At 38.2% G+C, this 25,556-nt stretch overlaps 1 protein-coding gene across 4 annotated transcripts in view; it reads left to right on the forward strand.

Annotated features, from left to right (window-relative positions):
- The window catches only part of STAG1 (stromal antigen 1), a 434,108-nt gene that overhangs the window by 104,028 nt on the left and 304,524 nt on the right, over positions 1-25,556 (forward strand). For 2 of the 4 annotated variants that reach the window (XM_029214245.1, XM_029214243.1), the window contains exons 1-2: positions 6,457-7,335; positions 23,307-23,424. In XM_029214245.1, coding sequence (XP_029070078.1) covers positions 7,125-7,335; positions 23,307-23,424 — 329 coding nt within the window. In that variant the 5' untranslated portion in view covers positions 6,457-7,124. Of the gene's footprint in view, positions 1-6,456; positions 7,336-16,312; positions 16,355-23,306; positions 23,425-25,556 lie in introns of those variants that run through there. The other 2 variants (XM_029214247.1, XM_029214246.1) reach the window with 2 other exon arrangements.

Consider the following 25,556-nt stretch of genomic DNA (forward strand, 5'->3'; position numbering starts at 1 on the left):
ATATATATATATATATATATATATATATATATATATATATATATATAAAAGAGGATTTTTGCACTTATGGGGAAAATTGGTTTCTGGTTTTTTTTCTTTTGATGTGGTGTCTTTGTATAAAAGAAATGCCTCATAGATTGAGTTACAAAGTTTTTCTTCCTCATTATTTTTAGGAAGACTTTGAGAAGGATCAGTGTTAGTTCTTTTAATTGCTTATAGAATTCACCAGTGAAGCCATCTGGTTCTGGACTTTTTTGTTGGGAGATTTTTAATAACTGATTCAATCTCTTTGCATGTTATAGGTTTGTTCTGATTTTTTTATTTTTGCTTGAGCCATTTAATACAGGGTATGCAATTTATTGGCATGCAATTTTCTGTCCTATTCTTCCACAATATTTTTATTTCTGTAAGGTTGATAGTAATATTCCTGCTTTCATATATGATTGTAGTTATGTGCATTTTCTATCTGTTTTACTTACTGAGTCTATCTAAAAGGGTGTCAATATTGTTGATACATTAAAAAAAATTTTTTTTGTCTTACTAATTCTGTTGTTTCTCTGGTCTCTCCTATTTATTTCTTTTATTTTTATTATTTCTTAAATTTTGCTGCCTTTACATTTAGTTTGCTTTTCTTTTTCCTATTAAGGTATAGAGGTAGGTTATTGAATTCATTAAAAAATTTTTCTTTTAACATCTTTATTGGTGTATAATTGCTTCACAGTGGCGTGTCAGCCTGTGCTCTACAACAAAGTGAATCAGCTATACATATACATACATCCCCATATCTCCTCCCGCTTACGTCTCCCTCCCACCCTCCCAATTCCCCCCCTCTAGGTGGTCACAAAGCCCTGAGCTGATCTCCCTGTGCTATTCGGCTGCTTCCCACTAGTTATCTGTTTTACATTTGGTAGTGTATATAAGTCCACGCCACTCTCTCACTTCGTCCCAGTTTACCCTTCCCCGTCCCTGTGTCCTCAACTCCATTCTCTAGGTCTGCGTCTTTATTCCTGTCTTACCCCTAGGTTCTTTAGAACCATTTTTTTTTTTTTTTAAGATTTCATCTATATGTGTTAGCATATGGTATTTTTCTCTTTCTGACTTGATTCACTCTGTATGACAAACCCTAGGTCCATCCGCCTTACTACAATAACTCAATTTCGTTTCTTCATATGGTTGAGTAATAATCCATTGTATACACGTGTCGCATCTTCTTTATCCATTCATCTGTCGATGGACACTTAGGTTGCTTCCATGTCCTGGCTATTGTAAATAGAGCTGCAGTGAACATTGTGGTACAAGATTCTTTTTGAATTATAGTTTTCTCCAGTAGTGGGATTGCTGGGTCATATGGTAGTTCTATTTTTAGTTTTTTAAGGAACCTCCATACTGTTCTCCATAGTGGCTGTATCAATTTAAATTCCCACCAACAGTGCAAGAGGGTTCCTTTTTCTCCACACCCTCTCCAGCATTTATTGTTTGTAGATTTTTTGATGATGGCCATTCTGACTGGTGTGAGGTGTACCTCATTGTAGTTTTGAGTTGCGTTTCTCTACTGATGAATGATGTTGAGCATTCTTTCATCTGTTTCTTGGCAATCTGTATATCTTCTTTGGAGAAAGGTCTGTTTAGGTCTTATGCCCATTTTTGGACTGGGTTGTTTGTTTTTTGATATTGAGCTGCTTGTAAATTTTGGGAATTAATCCTTTGTCAGTTGCTTCATTTGCAAATACTTACTCCCATTCTGAGGGTTTTCTTTTCATCTTGTTTATGGTTTCCTTTGCTGTGCAAAAGCTTTTAAGTTTCATTAGGTCCCCATTGTTTATTTTTGTTTTTATTTCCATTTCTCTAGGAGGTGGGTCAAAAAGGATCTCGCTGCGATTTATGTCATAGAGTGTTTTGTCTGTGTTTTCTTCTAAGAGTTTAATAGTGTCTGCCCTTACATTTAGGTCTTTAATCCATTTTGAGTTTATTTTTGTGTATGGTGTTAGGGAGTGTTCTAATTTCATTCTTTTGCCTGTAGCTGTGCGGTTTTCCCAGCACCAGTTACTGAAGTCTGCCTTTTCTCCAGTGGATATTCTTGCCTCCTTTGTCAAAAATATGGTGACCACATGTGCATGGGTTTATCTCTGGGCTTTCTATCCTGTTCCATCGATCTATATTTCTGTTTTTGTGCCAGTACCATACTGTCTTGATTGTTGTAGCTTCGTAGTATAGTCTGAAGTCAGGGAGTCTGATTCCTCCAGCTCCATTTTTCTTTCTCAAGATTGCTTTGGCTGTTCAGGGTCCTTTGTGTTTCCATACAAATTGTGAAATTTTTTATTCTAGTTCTGTGAAAAATGCCAGTGGTAGTTTGATAGGGATGCATTGAATCTGTAGATTGCTTTGGGTAGTATAGTCACTTTCACAATGTTGATTCTTCCAATCCAAGAACATGGTATATCTCTCCATCTGTTGCTATCATCTTTAATTCCTTTCATCAGTGTCTTATAGTTTTCTGCATACAGGTCTTTTGTCTCCTTAGGCAGGTTTATTCCTAGGCATTTTATTCTACTTGTTTCAGTGGTAAATGAGAGTGTTTCCTTAATTTCTCTTCCAGATTTTTCATCATTATTGTATAGGAATGCAAGAGATTTCTGTACACTAATTTTGTATCCTGCTACTTTACCATATTCATTGATTAGCTCTAGTAGTTTTCTGGTAGCATCTTTAGGATTCTCTATGTATAGTATCATGTAATCTGCAAAGAGTGATAGCTTTGCTTCTTGTTTTCCAGTTTGGATTCCTTTATTTCTTTTTCTTCTCTGATTGCTGTGGCTAAAATTTCCAAAACAATGTTGAATAATAGTGGTGAGAGTGGGCAACCTTGTCTTGTTCCTGATCTTAGAGGAAATGGTTTCAGTTTTTCACCATTGAGAATGATGTTTACGGTGGGTTTGTCGTATATGGCCTTTATAATGTTGAGATAAGTGCCTCTATGCCTAGTTTTTGGAGGGTTTTTATCATAAATAGGTGTTGAATTTTGTCAAGAACTTTTTCTGCATCTATTGAGAGAATCATATGGTTTTTATTCTTCAGTTTGTTAATGTGTATCACATTGATTTGCATACCGTGAAGAATCCTTGCATTCCTGTGATAAACCCCACTTGATCATGGTGTATGATCCTTTAATGTGCTGTTGGATTCTGTTTGCTAGTATTTTGTTGAGGATTTTTGCATCTTTGTTTATCAGTGATATTGGCTTGTAGTTTTTTTTGTGTGTGTGATATCTTTATCTGGTTTTGATATCAGGGTGAAGGTAGCCTCGTAGAATGAGTTTAGGAGTGTTCCTGCCTCTCCTGTATCTTGGAGGAGTTTGAGAAGGATAGATGCTACGTTTTCTCTAAATGTTTCATAGAATTTCTTGTGAAGCCATCTGGTCTTGGGCTTTTGTTTGTTGGAAGATTTAAAATCACAGTATCAATTTCTGTGCTTGTGATTGGTCTGTTTATATTTTCTATTTCTTACTGGTTCAGTCTCGGAAGGCTGTGCTTTTCTTAGAATGTGTTCATTTCTTCCAGGTTGTCCATTGTATAGGCATGTAGTTGCTTATAGTAATCTGTCATGATCCTTTGTATTTCTGCAGTGTCAGTTGTTACTTCTCCTTTTTCATTTCTAATTCTGTTGATTTGAGTTTTGTCCCTTTTTTGTCTTGATGAGTCTGGCTAGTGGTTTATCAATTTTGTTTATCTTCTCAAAGAGCCAGCTTTTAGTTTTATTGATCTTTGCTATTGTTTCCTTCATTTCCTTTTCATTTATTTCTGATCTGATCTTTATGATTTCTTTTGCTAACTTTGGGATTTTTTTGTTCTTGTTTTTCTAGTTGCGTTAGGTGTAAGGTTAGGTTGTTTATTTGAGATGTTTCTTGTTTCTTAATGTATGGTTGTATTGCTATAAACTTCTCTCTTAGAATTGCTTTTGTTGCATCCCATAGGTTTTGGGTGGTCTTGTGTTCATTGTCATTTGTTTCTAGGTATGTTTTCATTTCCTGTTTGATTTCTTCAGTGATCTCTTGGTTATTAAGTAGTGTATTGTTTAGCCTCCATGTGTTAGTATTTTTTCTGATTTTTTTCTGTACCTGATAATCTAGTCTGATCACGTTGTGGTCGGAAAAGATACTGGATACGATTTCAATTTTCTTAAATTTACCAAGGCTTGATTTGTGACCCAAGATATGATCTGTCCTGGAGAATGTTCCATGCGCAGTTGAGAAGAAAGTGTATTCTGTTGTTTTGGATGTGATGTCCTATAAATATCCATTAAGTCCACCTTGTTTAATGTATCACTTAAAGCTTGTGTTTCCTTATTTATTTTCGTTTCAGATTATCTGTCCATTGGTGAAAGTGGAGTGTTAAAGTCCCCTACTGTGATTGTGTTATTGTCAATTTCCCCTTCTATGGCTGTTAGCATTTGCCTTACCGACTGAGGTGCTCCTGTGTTCGGTGCATAAATATTTGCAATTGTTACCTCTTCTTGGATTGATCCCTTCATCATTATGTAGTGTCCTTCTTTGTCTCTTGTATTAGTCTTTATTTTAAAGTCCATTTTGTCTGATACTAGAATTGCTACTCCAGCTTTCTTTTGATTTCCATTTGCATGGAATATCTTTTTCCATCCCCTCACTTTCAATCTGTATGTGTTCCTAGGTCTGAAGTGGGTCTCTTGTAGACAGCATATATACAGGTCTTGTTTTTGTATCCGTTCAGCCAGTCTTTGTCTTTTGGTGGGAGCATTTAATCCATTTACATTTAAGGTAATTATGGATATGTATCTTCCTATTACCATTTTCTTAATTGTTTTGGGTTTGTTACTGTAGGTCTTTTCCTACTCTTGTGTTTCCTGCCTAGAGAAGTGCCTTTAGTATTTGTTGTAAAGCTGGTTTGGTGGTGCTGAATTCTCTTAGCTTTTGCTTGTTTGTAAAGGTTTTAATTTCTCCGTCGAATCTGAATGAGATCCTTGTTGGGTACAGTAACCTTAGTTGTAGTTTTTTCCTTTTCATCAGTTTAAATATGTCCTGTCACTCCCTTCTGGCTTTCAGAGTTTTGCTGAAAGATCAACTGTTAACCTTATGCGGATTCACTTATATGTTATTTGTTGTTTGCTGCTTTTAATATTTTTTCTTTGCATTTAATTTTTGATAGTTTGATTAATATGTGTCTTGGCGTTCTCTTTGGATTTTTCCTGTTATGGGTCCTCTGCACTTCCTGGACTTGACTATTTCTTTTCCCATATTAGGGAAGTTTTCAACTATAATCTCTTCAAATATTTTCTCAGACCCTTTCATTTTCTCTCCTTCTGGGACCCCTATAATTCGAATGTTGGTGCATTTAAAGTTGTTCTAGGGGTCTCTGAGACTGTCCTCCATTCTTTTCATTCTTTATTCTGCTCTGCAGTAGTTATTTCAACTATTTTATCTTCCAGGTCACTTAGCCATTCTTCTGCCTCAGTTATTCTGCTATTGATTGCTTCCAGAGAATTTTTAAATTCGTTTATTGTGTTGTTCATCACTGTTTGTTAGCTCTTTAGTTCTTCTAGGTCCTTTTTAAATGTTTTTTGTATTTTTCCATTCTCTTTCCAAGTTTTTGGTTATCTTTACTATCATTACTCTGAATTCTTTTTCAGGTAGACTGCCTATTTCCTCTTCATTTGGTTTGGTGGGTTTTTACCTTGCTCCTTCATCTGCGTGTTTTTCTCTGTCTTCTCATTTTGCTTAACTTACTGTGTTTGGGGTCTCCTTTTCACAGGCTGCAGGTTCGTAGTTCCTGTTGTTTTTTGGTGTGTGCCCCCAGTGGCTAAGGTTGGTTCAGTGGGTGTGTATGCTTCCTGGTGGAGGGGACTGGTGCCTGTGTTCTGGTGGATGAGGCTGCATCTTGTCTTTCTCGTGGGCAGGTCTGTGTCTGGTGGTGTGTTTTGGGGTGTCTGTGAACCTTATGTTTTTAGGCAGCCTCTCTGCTAATGCGTGTGGTTGTGTTCCTGTCTTGCTAGTTGTTTGGCCTAAGGTGTCCAGCACTGTAGATTTCTGTTCATTTAATGGAGCTGGGTCCTAGCTTTGAGAGTGAGATGTCTGTGAGAGCTTTCTCTATTTGATATTATGTGGAGGTGTGGGAGGTCTCTGGTGGACCAATGTCCTGAACTTGGCTCTCCCATCTCAGAGGCACAGGCCTGACACCCGGCCGGAGCACCAAGACCCTGTGAGCCACACAGCTCAGAAGGAAAGGGAAAAAGAAAGAAAGAAGAAAATAAAAGTTATTTTAAAAAATGAAGAGTAATTATTAAAAATAAAATTAAAAAGTGACAATGAGGAAAAGAGCAACCAAACCAAAAAACAAATCCACCAATGATAGCAAGCTGTAAAAACTATACAAAAAAACAAAAAAATACGGACAGACAGAACCATAGGACAAATGGTAAAAGCAGAGCTATACAGACAGAATCACGCATAGAAGCATACACATACAAACACACAAAAGGAGAAAAAGAAAAAAAAATATATTGTTGCTCCCGAAGTCCACTGCCTCAGTTTTGGGATGATTTGTTGTCTATTCAGGTATTCCACAGATGCAGGGTACATCAAGTTTGTTTTGGAGATTTAATCCGCTGCTACTGAAACTGCTAGGGGAGAATCCCCTTTCTCTTCTTTGTCCGCATAGGTCCTGGGATTCAGCTTTGGATTTGTCCCCACCTGTTCGTGTTGGTTGTCTTAGGGCGTCTGTTCTTTGCTCAGACAGGATGGGGTTAAAGTAGCAGCTTGTTAGTGGACTCTGGCTCACCCAGGCTGGGGGAGGGAGGGGTACTGAATGTGGGGCAAGCCTGCGGCGGCAGAGGCCAGCATGACGGTGCAACACCCTGAGGCGCACTGTGTGTTCCCCCCGGGAAGTTTTCCCTGGATCACGGGACCCTGGCAATGGTGTGCTGCAGAGGTTCCTGGGAGGGCGTATGGGTGGTGACCTGCGCTTGCACACAGGATTCTTGGTGGCAGTTGCTGCAACATTAGCGGTTTATGCCCGTCTCTGGAGTGCGAGCTGATAGCCTCAGTTCGCGCCCATCTCTGGAGCTCGCTTAGGTGGTGCTCTACCTTCTCTGGGTACATGGAACAGGAATCGCCTCTCCTCGCGTTCCCCCAAACAATGGTCTCTTGCCTCTTCGGCAGGTCTAGACTTTTTCCTGGACTCCCTCCTGGCCAGCTGTGGTGCACTAGCCCACTTCAGGCTGTGGTCTCGCAGCCAACTCCAGTCCTCTCCTTGGGATTTGATCTCCGAAGCCCGAGCCTCAGCTCCCAGCCTCCACCCACCCCGGCAGGTGAGCAGACAAGCGTCTCGGGCTGATGAGTGCTGGTTGGCACCGATCCTCTGTGCGGGAATCTCTCCACTTTGCCCTTTGTACCCCTATTGCTGCACTCTCCTCAGTGGCTCCGATGCTTCCCGCTGCCCCCTGCCTCTGCCAGTGAAGAGGCTTCCTAGCGTGTGGAAACTTTTCCTCTTTCACAGCTCCCTCCACTGGTGCAGGTTCTGTCCCTATTCCTTTTTCTCTGTTTTTTCTGTTTTCTTTTGCCCTACCCAGGTACGTGAGGAATGTCTTGCCTTTTGGGAGATCTGAGGTCTTCTGCCACCGTTTAGTAGGTGTTCTGTAGGAGTTATTCCACATGTAGATGTATTTCTGATGTATTTGTGGGGCGGAAGTTGATGTCCACATCTTACTCTTCCGCCATCTTGAAGGGCTCCCTCATTTTTTTTTTTAATGTAAACATTTACAGCTGTATTTCCCTTTGAGCACTGCTTTTGTTGCGTCTTATCAATTTTGGTATGTGGTGTTGTTTTCACTGGTCTCAAAGTATTCTAATTTGTCTTGTAATTTTTTCTGTAACTCAGTAATTTAAGAGTGTGTTGTTTAATTTGCACGTATTTGTAAATTTTCTAGATTTCCCTCCTGTTATTCATTTCCACTTCCTTTCCATTGTGCTCAAAGAAGATAATCTATGACTCCAGTCTTGAAAAAGTTACTGAGACTTTTTTGTGGCCTAGTCAGCTAACCTGGAGAATTTCATATGTGCACTTGAGAATAATGTGTATACTGTTGTTGGGTTTGGTGTTCCATATATGTCTATTACGTCTGTTTAGTTTATGGTATTGTTCAAGTCCTCTGTTTCTGTATTGATCTTCTGTCTGGATCTTCTATGTTTTTTTGAAAGTGGTATATTGAAATCACCAGCTATTGCTATAGTGATTATTTCTGTGTTTGATTCTGTTAGTGTTTGTGTCATATATTTTGGGACTCTGCTGTCTGGTGTATATATCTTTTTGATTGTTGTATTTTCCTGATGAATTGATCATTTTTACTCAGTGTTATTATGTCTCACATAATAAATGTGACAAAATTTATTTTGTCTGATATTAGCATAGCCACTCAAGCTTTCTTTTGGTTACCCTTTGTATAGAATACCTTTTTGTATCTTCTTGTTTTCAATCTCTTTGTGTATTTAAATTTAAAATGAATTTCTTGTAGACAGCGTGTCATTGGATCATTTTATTTTTTTCAAAATTTATTTATTTTTGGCTGCCTTGAGTCTTCTTTGCTGCACGCGGGCTATCTCCAGTTGCAGCGAGAGGTGCAGGGTTGCGGTGCACAGGCCTCTCACTGCAGTGACTTTTCTATTGTTGCGGAGCACGAGCTCTAGGCTCACGGGCTTCAGTAGTTGTGGCACATGGGCTCAGTAGTTGTGACTCGCGGGCTCTAGAGTGCAAGCTCAGTACTTGTGGCGCAAGGCTTAGCTACTCCGTGGCATGTGGGATCTTCCTGAACCAGGGCTTGAACCCATGCCCCTGCATTGGCATGTGAATTCTTAACCACTGCACCACCAGGGAAATCCCTGGATCATTTTAAAACATTCCATTGTGCCAGTCTGTCTCTTAATGGATTAGTTTAATACATTTATATTTAAGGAGATTGTTGACAAGGAAGGACTTTGGCCATTTTGCTGTTTTTCTTCTACCTTTTTTTTTTTTACATCTCTATTAGAGTATAATTGCTTTACAATGGTGTGTTAGTTTCTGCTTTATAACAGAGTGAATCGGTTATACATATACATATGTTCCCATATCTCTTCCCTCTTGCATCTCCCTCGCTCGCACCCTCCCTATCCCACCCCTCCAGGTGGTCACAAAGAACCGAGCTGATCTCCCTGTGCTATGCGGCTGCTTCCCATTAGCTATCTATTTTACATTTGGTAGTGTATGTATGTCCATGCCACTCTCTCACTTTGTCACAGCTTACCCTTCCCACTCCCCATATCCTCAAGTCCATTCTCTAGTAGGTCTTTTTCTTTATTCCTGTCTTACCCCTAGGTTCTTCATGACTTTTTTTTTCTTAAATTCCATATATATGTGTTAGCATACGGTATTTGTCTTTCTCTTTCTGACTGACTTCACTCTGTATGACAGACTCTAGGTCTATCCACCTCATTACAAATAGCTCAATTTCATTTTCTTATGGCTGAGTAATATTCCATTGTATATATGTGCCACATCTTCTTTATCCATTCATCCGATGATGGACACTTAAGTTGTGTCCATCTCAGGGCTTTTGTAAATAGAGCTGCAATGAACATTTTGGTACATGACTCTTTTTGAATTATGGTTTTCTCAGGGTTTATGCCCAGTAGTGGGATTGCTGGGTCATATGGTAGTTCTATTTATAGTTTTTTAAGGAATCTCCATACTGTTCTCCATAGTGGCTGTACCAATTCACATTCCCACCAGCAGTGCAAGAGTGTCCCCTTTTCTCCACACCCTCTCCAACATTTATTGTTTCTAGATTTTTTGATGATGGCCATTATGACAGGTGTGAGATGATATCTTATTTTAGTTTTGATTTGCATTTCTGTAATGATTAATGATGTTGAGCATTCTTTCATGTGTTTGTTGGCAGTCTGTATATCTTCATTGGAGTAATGTCTATTTAGGTCTTCTGGCCATTTTTGGATTGGGTTGTTTGTTTTTTTGTTATTGAGCTGAATGAGCTGCATATAAATCTTGATCCTTTGTCAGTTGTTTCATTTGCAAATATTTTCTCCCATTCTGAGGGTTGTCTTTTGGTCTTGTTTATGGTTTTCTGTGCAAAAACTTTGAAGTTTCATTAGGTCCCATTTGTTTATTTTTGTTTTTATTCCCATTTCTCTAGGAGGTGGTCAAAAAGGATCTTGCTGTGATTTATGTCATATGTTTTCCTCTAAGAGTTTGATAGTTTCTGGCGTTACATTTAGGTCTTTAATCCATTTTGAGCTTATTTTTTTGTATGGTGTTAGGGAGTGATCTAATATACTTTTACATGTACCTGTCCAATTTTCCTAGCACCACTTATTGAAGAGGCTGTCCTTTCTCCACTGTACATTCCTGCCTCCTTTATCAAAGATAAGGTGACCATATGTGCGTGGGTTTATCTCTCAGCTTTCTATCCTGTTCCATTGATCATTATTTCTGTTTTTGTGCCAGTACCGTACTGTCTTGATTACTGTAGCTTTGTAGTATAGTCTGAAGTCAGGGAGCCTGATTCCTCCAGCTCCATTTTTCTTTCTCAAGATTGCTTTGGCTGTTCGGGGTCTTCTGTGTTTCCATACAAATTGTGAAATTTTTTGTTCTAGTTCTTTGGAAAATGCCAGGGGTAGTTTGATAGGGATGCATTGAATCTGTAGATTGCTTGGGGTAGTAGAGTCATTTTCACAATGTTAATTCTTCCAATCCAAGAACATGGTATATCTCTCCATCTATTTGTATCATCTTCAGTTTCTTTCATCAGTGTCTTATAATTTTCTGCATACAGGCCTTTTGTCTCCTTAGGTAGGTTTATTCCTAGATATTTTATTCTTTTTCTTGCAGTGGTAAATGGGAGTGTTTTCTTGATTTCACTTTCAGATTTTTCATCATTAGTGTATAAGAATGCCAGAGATTTCTGTGCATTAATTTTGTATCCTGATACTTTACCAATTTCATTGATTAGCTCAAGTAGTTTTCTGGTAGCATATTTAGGATTCTCTATGTATAGTATCATGTCATCTGCAAACAATGACAGCTTTACTTCTTCTTTTCCGATTTGTATTCCTTTTATTTCCTTTTCTTCTCTGATTGCTGTGGCTAAGACTTATAAAACTATGTTGGTTAGGAGTGGTGAGAGTGGGCAGCCTTGTCTTGTTCCTGGATCTTAGTGGAAATGCTTTCAGTTTTTCACCATTGAGTACGATGTTGGCTGTGGTTTTGTCATATATGGCCTTTATTATGTTGAGGAAAGTTCCCTCTATGCCTACTTTCTGCAGGGTTTTTATCATAAATGGGTGTTGAATTTTGTCAAAAGCTTTCTCTGCATCTATTGAGATGATCATACGGTTTTTCTCCTTCAATTTGTTAATATGGTGTATCACATTGATTTGCATATTTTGAAGAATCCTTGCATTCCTGTAGTAAACCCCACTTGATCATGGTGTATGATCCTTTTAATGTGCTGTTGGATTCTGTTTGCTAGTATTTTGTTGAGGATTTTTGCATCTATGTTCATCAGTGATATTGGCCTGTACTTTCCTTTCTTTGTGACAACTTTGTCTGGTTTTGGTATCAGGGTGATGGTGGCCTTGTAGAATGAGTTTGGGAGTGTTCCTCCCTCTGCTATATTTTGGAAGAGTTTGAGAAGGATAGGTGTTAGGTGTTCTCTAAATGTTTGATAGAATTCGCCTGTGAAGCCATCTGGTCCTGGGCTTTTGTTTGTTGGAATATTTTTAATCAGAGTTTCTATTTCAGTGCTTGTGATTGGTCTGTTCATATTTTCTATTTCTTCCTGATTCAGTCTTGGCAGGTTGTGCATTTCTAAGAATTTGTCCATTTCTTCCAGGTGTCCATTTTTTTGTCATAGAGTTGCTTGTAGTAATCTCTCATGATCTTTTTTATTTCTGCGGTGTCAGTTGTTACTTCTCCTTTTTCATTTCTAATTCTATTGATTTGAGTCTTCTCCCTTTTTTTCCTGATGAGTCTGGCTAATGGTTTATCAATTTTATTTATCTTCTCAAAGAACCAGCTTTTAGTTTTATTGATCTTTGCTATTGTTTCCTTCATTTCTTTTTCATTTATTTCTGATCTGACTTTTATGATTTCTACCTTCTGCTAACTTTGAGGTTTTTTTGTTCTTCTTTCTCTAATTGCTTGAGGTGCAAGGTTAGGTTGTTTATTTGAGATGTTTCCTGTTTCTTAAGGTAGGATTGTATTGCTGTAAACTTCCCTGTTAGAACTGCTTTTGCTGCATCCCATAGGTTTTGGGTCGTCATGTCTCCATTGTCATTTGTTTCTAGGTATTTTTTTTATTTCCTCTTTGATTTCTTCAGTGATCGCTTCGTTATTAAGTACTGTATTGTTTAGCCTCCAGGTGTTTGTGTTTTTTATAGATCTTTTCCTGTAATTGATATCTAGTCTCATAGCGCTGTGTTCAGAAAAGATACTTGATACAATTTCAATTTTCTTAAATTTACCAAGGCTTGATTTGTGACCTAAGATATGATCTATCCTGGAGAATGTTCCATGAGCACTTGAGAAAAATGTGTATTCTGTTGCTTTTGGTTGGAATGTCCTGTAAATATCAATTAAGTCCATCTTGTTTAATGGGTCATTTAAAGGTTGTGTTTCCTTATTTATTTTCATTTTGGATGATCTGTCCATTGGTGAAAGTGGGGTGTTGAAGTCCTCTACTATGAATGTGTTACTGTCGATTTCCCCTTTTATAGCTGTTAACATTTGCCTTATGTATTGAGGTGCTCCTATGTTGGGTGCATAAAGATTTACAATTTTTATATCTCATTCTTGGATCGATCCTTTGATCATTATGTAGTGTCCTTCTTTGTCTCTTGTAATAGTCTTTATTTTAAAGTCTATTTTCTGTGATATGAGAATTTCTACTCCAGATTTCTTTTGGTTTCCATTTGCATGGAATATCTTTTTCCATCCCCTTCCTTTCTGTCTGTATGTGTCTCTAGGTCTGAAGTGGGTCTCTTGTAGACAGCATATATATGGGTCTTGTTTTTGTATCCATTCAGCCAATCTGTGTCTTTTGGTGGGAGCATTTAGTCCATTTACATTTAAGGTAGTTATCGATATGTATCTTCCTATTACCATTTTCTTAATTGTTTTGGGTTTGTTACTGTAGGTCTTTTCCTTCTCTTGTGCTTCTTGCCTAGAGAAGTTCCTTTAGCATTTGTTTTAAAGCTCGTTTGGTGGTGCTGAACTGTTAGCTTTGCTTGTCTGTAAAGGTTTTAATTTTTCCATCAAATCTGAATGAGATCCTTGCTGGGTAAAGTAATCTTGGTTGTAGGTTTTTCTCCTTCATCACTTTAAATATTTCCTGCCACTCCCTTATGGTTTGCAGAGTTTCTGCTGAAAGATCAGCTGTTAACTTTATGGGGATTCCCTTGCGTGTTATTTGTTGTTTTTCCCTTACTGCTTTTAATATGTTTTCTTTTTATTTAATTATTGACAGTTTGATTAATATGTGTCTTGGCTATTTCTCATTGGATTTATCCTGTATGGGACTCTCTGTGCTTCCTGGACTTGATTAACTATTTCATTTCCCATATTAGGGAAGTTTTCAATTATAATCTCTTCAAATATTTTCTCAGTCCCTTTCTTTTTCTCTTCTTCTTCTGGAATCACTATAATTCGAATGTTGGTGCATTTAGTGTTGTCACAGAGGTCTCTGAGACTGTCCTCGGTTCTTTTCATTTTTTTTCTTTATTCTGCTCTGCAGTAGTTATTTCCACTATTTTATCTCCAGGTCACTTATTTGTTCTTCTGCCTCGGTTATTCTGCTATTGATCCCATCTAGAGTATTTTTCATATCATTTATTGTGTTGTTCATCATTGCTTGTTTCATCCTTAGTTCTTCTAGGTCCTTGTTAAATGTTTCTTGCATTTTGTCTATTCTATTTCCAAGATTTTGGATCATCTTTACTATCATTATTCTGAATTCTTTTTCAGGTAGACTGCCTATTTCCTCTTCATTTGTTAGGTCTGGTGGGTTTTTTCTTGGTCCTTCATGTGCTGTGTGTTTTTCTGTCTTCTCATTTTGCTTATCTTACTGTCTTTGGGGTCTCCTTTTTGCAGGCTGCAGGTTCGTAGTTCCCGTTGTTTTGGGGATGTTTTTGTATGTCCTCAGTGGGTAAGGTTGGTTCAGTGGGTTGTGTAGGCTTCCTGGTGGAGGGGACTAATGCCTGTGTTCTGGTGGATGAGGCTGGATCTTGTCTTTCTGGTGGGCAGGTCCACGTCTGGTAGTGTGTTTTGGGGTGTCTGTGGACTTACGATTTTAGGCAGCCTGTCTGCTAATGGGTGGGGTTGTGTTCCTGTCTTGCTAGTTATTTGGCTTAGGGTGTGCAGCACTGTAGCTTGCTGGTTGTTGAGTGAAGCTGGGTGGTGGTGTTGAGATGGAGATCTCTGGGAGATTTTTGCCGTTTGATATTATGTGGAGCTGGGAGGTCTCTTGTGGACCAGTGTCCTGAAGTTGGCTCTCCCACCTCAGAGGCACACTCCTGACTCCTGGCTGCAGCACCAAGAGCCTTTCATCCACACGTCTCAGAATAAAAGGGAGAAAAAGTAGAAAGAAATAGGCCAAAATAAAATAAAATAAAGTAAGGTAAAATACAATAATAATTATTAAGAAAAAAAGTTTTTTAAATAGTTAAAAAAAAAAAAGACGGATAGAACCTTAGCACAAATGGTGAAAGCAAAGCTATACAGACAGAATTTCACACAGAAGCATACACATACACACTCACAAAAAGAGGAAAAGGGGAAAAAATAATAAATTTTGCTCTCAAAGTCCACCTCCTCAATTTGGGATGATTCGTTGTCTATTCATGTATTCCACAGATGAAGGTTACATCAAGTTGATTGTGGTGCTTTAATCCGCTGCTTCTGAGGCTGCTGGTAGAGATTTCCCTTTCTGTTCTTTGTTCTCACAGCTCCTGGGGCTCAGCTTTGGATTTGGCCCCTCCTCTGGGTGTAGGTCGCCGGAGGGCGTCTGTTCTTCAGTCAGACAGGACGGGGTTAAAGCAGCAACTGCTTCGGGGACTCTGGCTCACTCAGGCTGGGGGTAGGGAGGGGTACGGAGTGCGGGTCGAGCCTGCGGCGGCAGAGGCCAGCGTGACGTTGCACCAGCCTGAGGTGCGCCGTGCGTTCTCCCGGGGAAGTTGTCCCTGGATCCCGGGACCCTGGCAGTGGCGGGCTGCACAGGTTCCCCGGAAATGGCGGTGTGGATAATGACCTGTGTTCGCACACAGGCTTCTTGGTGGCGGCAGCAACAGCTTTAGCCTCTTATGCCTGTCTCTGGGGTCCGCGCTTTTAGCCGCGGCTCGCGCCTGTCTGTGGAGCTCCTTTATGCAGCGCTCTTAATCCCCTCTCCTTGCGCACCAGGAAGGAGGGAAGAAAATGTCTCTTGCCTGTTCGGCAGGTCCAGACTTTCCCCTGGACCTCCCTCCCAGCTAGCCGTGGTGCACTAACTGCCTGCAGGCTGTGTTCATGTCGCCAACCCCAGTCCTCTCCCTGCGCTCCGACCGAAGCCCGAGCCTCAGCTCCCAGACCCGCCTGCCCTGGCGGGTGAGCAGAGAAGCCTCTCGGGCTGGTGAGTGCTGGTCAGCACCGATCCTCTGTGCGGGAATCTCCCCGCTTTGCCCTCTGCACCCCTGTTGCTGTGCTGTCCTCCGCGGCTCCGAAGCTTTCCCCTTCCGCCACCCACAGTCTCCGCCCGCGAATGGGCTTCCTAGTGTGCGGAAACCTTTCCTCCTTCACAGCTCCCTCCCAATGGTGCAGGTCCCGTCCCTATCCTTTTGTCTCTGTTTATTCTTTTTTCTTTTGCCCTACTCAGGTACGTGGGTACTTTCTTTCCTTTTGGGAGGTCTGAGTTCTTCTGCCAGCGTTCAGTAGGTGTTGTGTAGGAGCAGTTCCACGTGTAGATGTATTTCTGATGTATCTGTGGGGAGGAAGGTGATTTCCGCATCTTACTCTTCCGCCATCTTCCCGGAAGTCCCTAGTTGTCTTATATATTCTTTGTTGCCCAATTCCTCTATCACTGCTTTTGTTTGTGTTTGATTTTTTTCTAGTGTACCATTTTCATGTTTTAAATATTTTAAATTATTTTCTTAGTAATCATCCTGGTGATCAGAATTAATATCTTAAGGTTTATACCAATTTAGTTTCAAATGATAGTAACTTGGTTTTTATTCATATATTCAGGCATTCCTCAAATGCATTGCGGGTTTGGTTCTAGACCACTGCAGTAAAGCAAACATCACAGCAAAGTGAGTCACTTGAGTTACTGTAGTCTGTTAAGTATTCATTAGCATTATGTCTTAAAAAACTATGTACATACCTTTATGTACGTACATAAAAAACACTTTATTGCTAAAAGGTGCTAACCATCATCTGAACCTTCGTTGACTTGTAGTCTTTTTGCTGGAGGAGGGTCATGCCTCAGTGTTTATGGCTGCTGAAGGCTGGAATGACTGTGACAATTTCTTAAAATAAGACAACAGTGAAGTTTGCCATATTGTTGGACTCTTCCATTCATGAATGAATTTCCTGTAGCATACAGTGCTGTTTAAGATCTTTTTACCCGTAATGGAACTTTTTTCAAAATTGGAGTCAGTCCTCTTAAACCCTGCCACTGCTTTATCAATTAGGTTTGCATAATATTCTAAACTGTTTGTTGTCATTTCAGCAGTCTTGTCAGTATCTTCACCAGGAGTAGATTTCATCTCAAGAAACTACTCTCTTTGCCCATACCTACGAAGCAATTCTCATTTGTAAAAGTTTTTATCATGAGAATAGTAATAATGCTGTCACATATTCAGACTGCACTTTTAATCCTAGTTCATTGCTATTTCACTACACCCACAGTTCTTTCCCCCACTGAAAACTTGAACCCCTCAAAGTCATCCATGAGGGTTGGAATCAACTTCTTGCAAACTCCTGTTTATGTTCATGTTTTGACCTCTTTCCATGAATCACAAACGTTACTAATGGCATCTAGAATGCTGAATCTTTTCCATGTTTTCAACTGACCTTGTCCAGGTTCATCAGAGGAATCACTAACTATGACAGCTACAGCCTTATGAAATGTATTTGTTAACTAATGAAAGTTGAACAGTGAAATGACTCCTGTGGGTTGCAGGATGGATGCTGTGTCAGGAGGTGTGAAAGCAACATAACTCTCACGGTGCATTGTTAGCAGAGCTCTTGGGTGATCAGGTGCATTGTCAATGAGCAGTAATATTTTGAAAGGAATCTTCTGAGCAGTAGATCTCAAGAGTAGGCTTAAAATATTCACTAAACCATGTTCTAAACAAATGTGTTGTCATCCAGGCTTTGTTTTTCCATTTCTAGAGCACAGGCAGAATAGATATAGTGTAATTCTTAAGGGCCCTAGGATTTTTGAAATAATAAATGAGCACTGGCTTCAGTTGAAAGTCAGTAGCTACCTTAGACCCTATAAAGAAAGTATGCTTGTTTTTTGAAGCTTTGAAGTCAGGCACTGACTTCTCTCTACCTATGAAAGTTCTAGATGTCATCTTCTTCCAAAGTAATGCTGTTTTGTCTACATTGAAAAATCTTTTGTTTAGTGTAGGCACCTTAATTACTTATTTTAGCTAGATCTTCTGCATAATTTGCTTCAGTTTCTACATCACCATTTGCTGCTTTACCTTGCACTTTTATGTTATGGAGACAGCTTCTTAAGCCTCATGAACTAGCCTCTGCTAGTTTCATACTTTTTTTCTGCAGCTTCCTCACTTATCTTAGCCTTTGTAGCGTCTTGCTCTGGATTCGACTTGGACTTAAGGGAATGTTGTAACTGATTTGATCTTCTATCTAGATTCCTGAGACTTCCTCATATCAGCAATAAGCTGTTTTGCTTTCTTATCATTCATATGTTCACTGGAGTAGCATTCTCAGTTTTCTTTAAGAACTTTTTCTTTGCAGTTACAACTTGGTGAACTGCTTGGTGCAAGAGGCCTTGCTTTTTATCTGTCTCAGGTTTTGACATGCCTTCTTCGCTAAGCTTAATCATGTCTAGTTTTTGATTGAAAGTGAGAGACATACAATTCTTCCTTTGACTTGAACACATAGCGGCCATTGTGGGTTTATTAATAGGCCTAATTTCAATATTGTTATGTATCCAGGAATAGGGAGGGCCATGGAGAGGGAGAGAGACAGAGGAATGGCCAATCAGTGGAGCAGTCATAACACACACAACATTTATCAATTATGTTTGCTGGCTTATGTGGATGTCATTCATGGCATCCTAAAACAATTATGATAGTAACATTGCTGATCACAGATTACCATAGGACACATAATAATAATATGAAAAGTTTGAAATATTGGGAAATTACCAAAATGTGACAAAGAGACATGAAATGAGCAAGTGCTATTGGAAGAATGACAGTGATAGACTAGCAGGTTGCCACAAAACCTTAAATTTGTAAAAAATGCAATATCTTTGAAGCTCATAAAGCAAAGTGCAATAAAATGAGGTGTACCTGTAATAACTTGTAAAATTTTGCTCCCATCCCCATCCCTCACTTATATTATTGTTAATAAATTACATCTTTTGATTCAAAGAAATGGAAAGATGGATTGGATTGGAAGAATTAATACTGTTAAAATGCCCATACATTTTAGACAAAGAAATCTACAGATTTAATTCAATTCATATCAAAATATCCATGACATTTTTCATAGAACTAGAACAAATAGTCCTAAAATTTATATGGAACTGCAAAAGACCCAGAATTGCCAAAGCAATCCTGAGGAAAAAGAACAAAGCATAACCCTTCCAGACTTCAGACTATACTACAAAGCTACAATATCTTATAATAACGTATAATGGAAAATAATCTGAAAAAATGGTATAACTGAATCACTTTGCTGTACACCTGAAACAAACACAATATTGTAAATCAACTATATTTCAATTAAAAATTAAACTGTATCTTTATACATTGTGTATTCATTAACATAGGTATATAAATACTATTTTATTACTTTTAAATCATAAAGGAAACAAATACAGGAATTACAAACCAAAAATAAAATAATACTGGCTTCTATATTTACCTGTATAGTTAAATTTTCCAGTGTTCTCCTTTTTTTCTGTGGCTTCAAGTTTTGTTTATTCTTTATTTCTGCATGAAGGAGTTCCTTTAGCGTTTCTCGTAGGGCAGGGCAGGTCTAGCAACAAACTTCCTCAGTTTTTATTTTTCTAGGAATGTTTTAATTTCTCTGCCATTTTTGAGTGATAGTCTGCTGGGTATAGAATTCTTATTTGACAGTTTTTTTTCAGCATTTTAGATATGTCTTCCTACTGTCTCCTGGCTTTCATGATATTTAATGAGAAATTGGCTGTTAGTCTTACTGTGGATTCTGTGGATTACTTGTATATGATGAGGTGGATTGTTTTTGTTCTTCCTTCAAGATTCTTTCATCTCTGGCTTTTACAGTTTAACTATACAGTTGACTTTTGAATCACACAGGTTTGAACTGCACCTTTCCACTCTTACATAGGTGTTTTTCAACAAAAACTAAAATACTACACAGTCTGTGGTTAGTTGAGCACTGATGTGGAACCACAAATACAGAGGGCTGACTATAAAGTTATATGTGGATTTTTGACTGTGCAGGGAGTCAGTGCCCCTAACCCTGGTGTTGTTCAAGGGTAAACTATAGTTTTATCTGTGTGACTCTTTAAAATTTTTTTTAAAAATTTAAAGATTACCATTTACAGTATTACAAAATGTTAGCTATATTCCTCATGTTGTATGATGCATCCTTGAGCCTATCTTACACCCAATAGCTTGTACCTCCAACTCCCCCACCTCTATATTACCGACCCAAACCCCACCCCTATCCCCCCACCCCACCCCCGCCCACTGGTAACCCACTAGCTTGTTCTCTATATCTCTGTGTGTGACTCACTTCTGAGTTTTTCCTACTTGGAGTTCATTTACCTTCTTGATTGTGTAGATTTCTGTATTTAACTTTAAATTGGTAAGTTTTTTGCCATTGTGTCTTCAGATATTCTTTCTACCCCTTTCTGTTGATATACTTTTGGAAGTCTGTTTTCTCTGGAAGTCAGACTTCAATATCTGGGCTTACATGGAGATGATTTGTGTGAAATTCTTTTTTGTTGTTGTTAATGGGTCATATTTTCACATTTCTTTGTATGCCTTTTGATTTTTTTTTGTTTTTTAAAAACTGGACATTTTGAATATTACAGTTTTGTAATACTAGATTCTCGTCTCCTCCTCATGCTTTACTGTTGTTGTCTTTTCAAGGGCTGCAGTCATTTCTTTATTTACTTTTTTCTAAACTGTTTTTTTCAAGGACTGTATTCCTTGTCATGTGTGGTTACTGAAAATTTGTTGTCTGGGTGTTTAGCAGTGATCTTCCAGATTTCCTTAGTTAATGGGAGTTGGAAAAATGTAATTTCTTGTTTTTTTGCAGATTGTCTTATAGCTGAGGTACTTCTTCAGAGGTTAGGCAGGCTACCTACAGCTTTGCCTTAGTATTCACCTCGTGCTTGCACAGAGAGCAAAGATCAGCTAGAGTTGCAAGCCTGTGCCCCTCAGGTCTTCTCTAAGAATTCATCCAGCCCTGGGCATTCAAGTAGCAGTCTGCATTTCCTAGTATGTGTGATATCCCTTTGAAGTACTTATTCTTCAAATATCTTAACTCCTCTGCCTTTTTATTTTGAGGCTTTTTAGATTGTCTGTTATTTATGTAATCCATTGTCCTGCCCCTGGCAACTACTTTTATTGTCTGTCTTTAAATCTTTTTGAAAGATGATACTCTTTCAAAAAAAAGGGAAGCCCTTCAAAACACTCTGCCACAGTTTTTGAGATTGGGTCCATGGTGTTCCCTTTGGCACCAGCAAGCCATACTAGTAACTCTGTCTGCTGTCCCTGTGGGCACCATAGAGTTGGGGGAGGGGAGATGGCATACAGGTAAGCAAAAATACTATTGTGCTCTCTTATCAAATAAAATAGACTGTTAGGCACTTCTCTCTTTGTTATACGTTTTTATTAGATTACAGATGTCCATAAAAGATGTCTTGTCATTTTTTTTTTTTTGGCAAGCTAAGAGTTGCTTCATTGGAGGACCTAATTCTTGAGGTTTCTTACTCCTCTATTTTCCATGACATCATTTCTTTTTTTCATTTTTGAAAGATTGATAATTCAGTGTTCATGGTTTTTTCCTCTCCACTCATCAGTTTTATTCCATTGTCTTTCACCTTACGTAGTTTCTACCAAAAAGTCTGATAAAATTTTTTGTTTTTCTGTGTGTGAGGAATTATGTTTTTTTAGCTTCCTTTTGAATTTTCTTTCATTTTTAGCAATATTATATTTTAGATATTATTCTTGGGAATTCTCTGGTCTTCCATCTGTGTTTTAATGTCTTAAATTATTTTTGGAAAGTTCTCCTGTGCTATCTCTTCAAATATTTATTTTGCTTTGATCTTTCTCTCTCCTTCTGGAATTCTAGTTATAACTATGTTATTCTATTAGGTATTGTGCCATGGCCTGTCTTGGATGCTCTCTTTTGTCCCACTTCCTCTGCTACTTTTTTTTTTTTAATAAACTTTATTTTTTAGAGAAGTTTTATGTTCACAGTAGAATTGAACAGAAGGTAGAGAGATTCCCCCTATAACCCCTGTTCCCACATACATATAGCCTCTCCCACTATTAAATCCCACATTACAGTGGTATGTCTGTTACAATCAATGAACCTATGTTGACATTATCACCCGGTGTCTGTAATTTACATTAGGGTTCACTCTCTGTGTTATATATTCCATGGCTTTTGATAAATGTACAGTTAGATGTACCCACCATTCTTGTATCATACAGAGTATCTTCTCTGCCCTAAAAATCTTCTGTGCCCACTTAGTCATCTCTCCTACCCCATAACTTCTGGCAGTCACTGATATTTTTACTGTTTCCATAGTTTTGCCTTTTCCAGAATGCCATATTTTTCAAATCATATAGTATGTAGTGGTTTCAGATTGGCTTCTTTCAGTTAGTAATATGCATTTGAACTTTCTCTGTGTCTTTTCCTGGCTTGATAGCTCATTGCTTTTAAGTGTTAAATAGTATTCCATTGTCTGCATGTACCACAGTTTATCCATTCACCTTTTAAAGGACACCTTTCTTTCCTGTTTTGGCAATTTTGAATAAAACCGCTGTAAACATCTTTGTGCAGGCTTTTATGTAGACATAAATTTTCATTTCATCTGGGTAAATACTAAGGAGTGTGCTTGTTGATAGTACTGGTTGATTGTAGTCTGTGTATTCTGGCGTATTCATTTTATTCTAAAGTAATTTTCAAAAGACCTGAATAGACATTTTTCTGAAGAAGGTATATAAATGACCAAAAGCTACATGAAAAGGTATTCAACATCACTAGTCTTCAGGGAAATGAAAATCAGAGCCATGATGCATCACTTCACACCTCTGTTAGGATGGCTTTTATCAAAAAGTTAAGAGATATATTCTGGTTGAGGATGTGGGCAGAATGGAACCCCTTCACTGTTCGTGCAAATGTAAACTGGTAAAGCCTCTGGAAGACAGTATGGAGGTTCCTCAGATAATTAAAAACTACCATATTACACAGCAATCCCACTTCTGGGTATATATCCAAAAGAAATGAAATCATTATCCCAAAGAGATAGATGTACTCCCATGTTCATAGCACCATTATTCACCATAACCAAAATATGGAAACAACCTTATGTGTCCATGGATGTATGAGTAAAGAAAACTTGTTGTGTGTATGTGTGTGGAATCACTTATATGTGGAATCTTGAAGTGGGGGTGGGGAATTTGTAGAAAAGTGGTTGCCAGGGGCCAAGTGGTAGGGGAAATAGGGAGAGGCTGGTTAAAGGGTACAAACTTTGTTATAAATGAATATTGTCTGAGGATCTAATGTATAATATAGTGACTATAGTTGATAACACTGTTTTGTATAATTGAAAGTTGCTAAGAGAGTAGAACTTACTGAATGTTGGGACTAAAAAAAAGGAAAAGTAAATATGTGAGGTGGTGGATTTGTTAATTAACTCAATGGGGGAAGCCCTTCATAATGTAACCATATATCAAATCATCCTGCTGTAAGTAACAGTTTTATTTGTCAACTGTACCTCAGTAAAGCTGGAAAAAATAATTTCTTTCTTCCTTTCTTTCTTTCTTTTTATTTTAGTTAACAGGATTACCTTTGAGGTTATTTTGAAAGTTTTGAGTTGTACAGCACTTGATTCTTTGCTCCATTGTGGAAAGATCTTTACAGCAATGATTACTTCAGAGTTACCAGTGTTACAGTAAGTATTATAGCTTTCTTTTTATTTTTTTAAAATGCATGTAACAGTTTTCTGTATCAAAATGCTCTCATTAATAAGACATCAAATATGTTCTCTGATAGTTGGGTAATATGTTTGAAGTAAAAGAACTATCAGAGGGTGTAATTACTATATCCATCTATAGCCCTTGCATCATAATGTCAGCATGTTCTGTGTTACTGAACAAAAAACATGTTACACTGTCTTATATTAGGAGTCAGCAAACTATGAACATGGGCCAATCTGGCATGCTGACTGTTTTTGTAAATAAAGTGTTATTGGAATAGAGTCACACTGATTCCTTTGCAGACTGTTTATGACTATAAGTTGTAATAGAGAATGAATTAATCTGCAGAGCATAAATATTTTGTTTGACTATTTACAGAGAAAGTTTGTAGACCTCTATCCTGTATCACACTGTGTGTCTAACCCTCTCACCCCCATGCCAGAACTTCTTTTCCCTGAGATTGAGATTGTGATTGGTGAGTCCTTGGCATTTCTGGTGGCATCTCATTATTAGATTTTGTTAGGGTTGTAGGACAGATCTAGAATTTGATCTTATGAATTCTCTGGGAGATGTGATCAGGGTAATGGCAGATACTTTTCTTTTTATAGGTGTCATTAAGCTACAAATTAGGAATCTGCATACTGTGATCCTTTATGGTAACAGTGCTTTAGATATAATGAAAGTGACCAACAGTATATGTAATTATTTATATGTTTTTATAGTCCCAGATCATTTATATGTGTCTTCTCCAAGAGACTGTAGTCACCTTCCAGTGGTCTCCTGGCCTACTGTTTTTCCTCTGGAGCTCTAAGACAAAAAGCTATCCAAATTACTTTACATGCTAAAAACCCATCAATACCTACCCTCCTTTGTTTGTCCAAATATAGGAGATACAAGCCCTTTCTATTTACTTAACTTCAAGCCTCTTTATTAGCCTTAACTTGAACATAATACCAAGTTTGGAGGTCTCCATATAGTATTTGTTCTTTGTATTTTTGTCTTTCTTAATTCTGCCTGCAATACCTATGTGTATCTTTCCTTACCTGGCCATCTTGGTAGTCCTGTGGGTCTTGGCTAAAGTATGCCTCCAGCAAAGCTCCTCTGACTCCTCAAAGTTGGGTAGGTTCCCTCCTATGCTCCTGTCATACTCTACCCTTTTTTTAATAGCATCATACTTAACATAATGTTTTATAACGCTTTCTTATTGTTTTTGTCTGAACTTTGTGCCTTTGTGCTTTATTATTTTTTTTCTTTATTTTATTTTTTTTTTGCGGTACGTGGGCCTCTCACTGTTTTGGCCTCTCCCGTTGCGGAGCACAGGCTCCGGACGCGCAGGCTCAGCGGCCATGGCTCACGGGCCCAGCTGCTCCGCGGCATGTGGGATCTTCCCGGACCGGGGCACAAACCCCTGTCCCCTGCATCGGCAGGCGGACTGTCAACCACTGCGCCACCAGGGAAGCCCTGTGCTTTATTTTTGTATGGCCAGCTCCTAGCACACTGCTGGGTATTAGGCACACCCTTTGTAAAATATCTCTTTGATTAAATATAAAACACAGGTTGTATTTAAATAGATTATATTTAACAAGCGATTGCATGGGCATGATAGTATTTAACATGTTTTGTGGATAACTGTATTTTTCATAAAAATGTAAACTTTTAATAAGATAATGGATAGTAGTGATCTGCGAGATGGGTAAATGAAATTTGCTTTTAATCTGTCAGCTGGAGATGTACTCTTGGTCAAGTTGAGATCTAAGAAGCATTTATTGAGTACATAAAACAATTTTCTGAGGATATTATCTTCATCGATCCATCTAACTATACCATGTCTACATTGTAGAGGAAAGGAAACATGATATGTCTCTTAGTATTGGTAAACTTTAGTTTCTGTCATTTGTAAAGTGAACATAACATATTGGAAATTAATTTCTAAAGTCTCTTCAAAAACAGACAAATCTTTCAATCCCGTGATTGTTAATGTTCTGTTCAGTAGTGATTTTTCTAATTGAGACACTAGAAAGGTCACTCTAGTGAATGACCTTATTATTTCTTGGCTTGCTTAGTCATTATAATGACAAATGAATTTGTTATCTTAGCGTGTTTACTG

The sequence above is a fragment of the Monodon monoceros genome, unplaced genomic scaffold (genome assembly GCF_005190385.1).
Source record: "Monodon monoceros isolate NGI ecotype Baffin Bay Population unplaced genomic scaffold, NGI_Narwhal_1 Super_Scaffold_11, whole genome shotgun sequence".
In the NCBI taxonomy this organism is placed as follows: Eukaryota; Metazoa; Chordata; class Mammalia; order Artiodactyla; family Monodontidae; genus Monodon; species Monodon monoceros.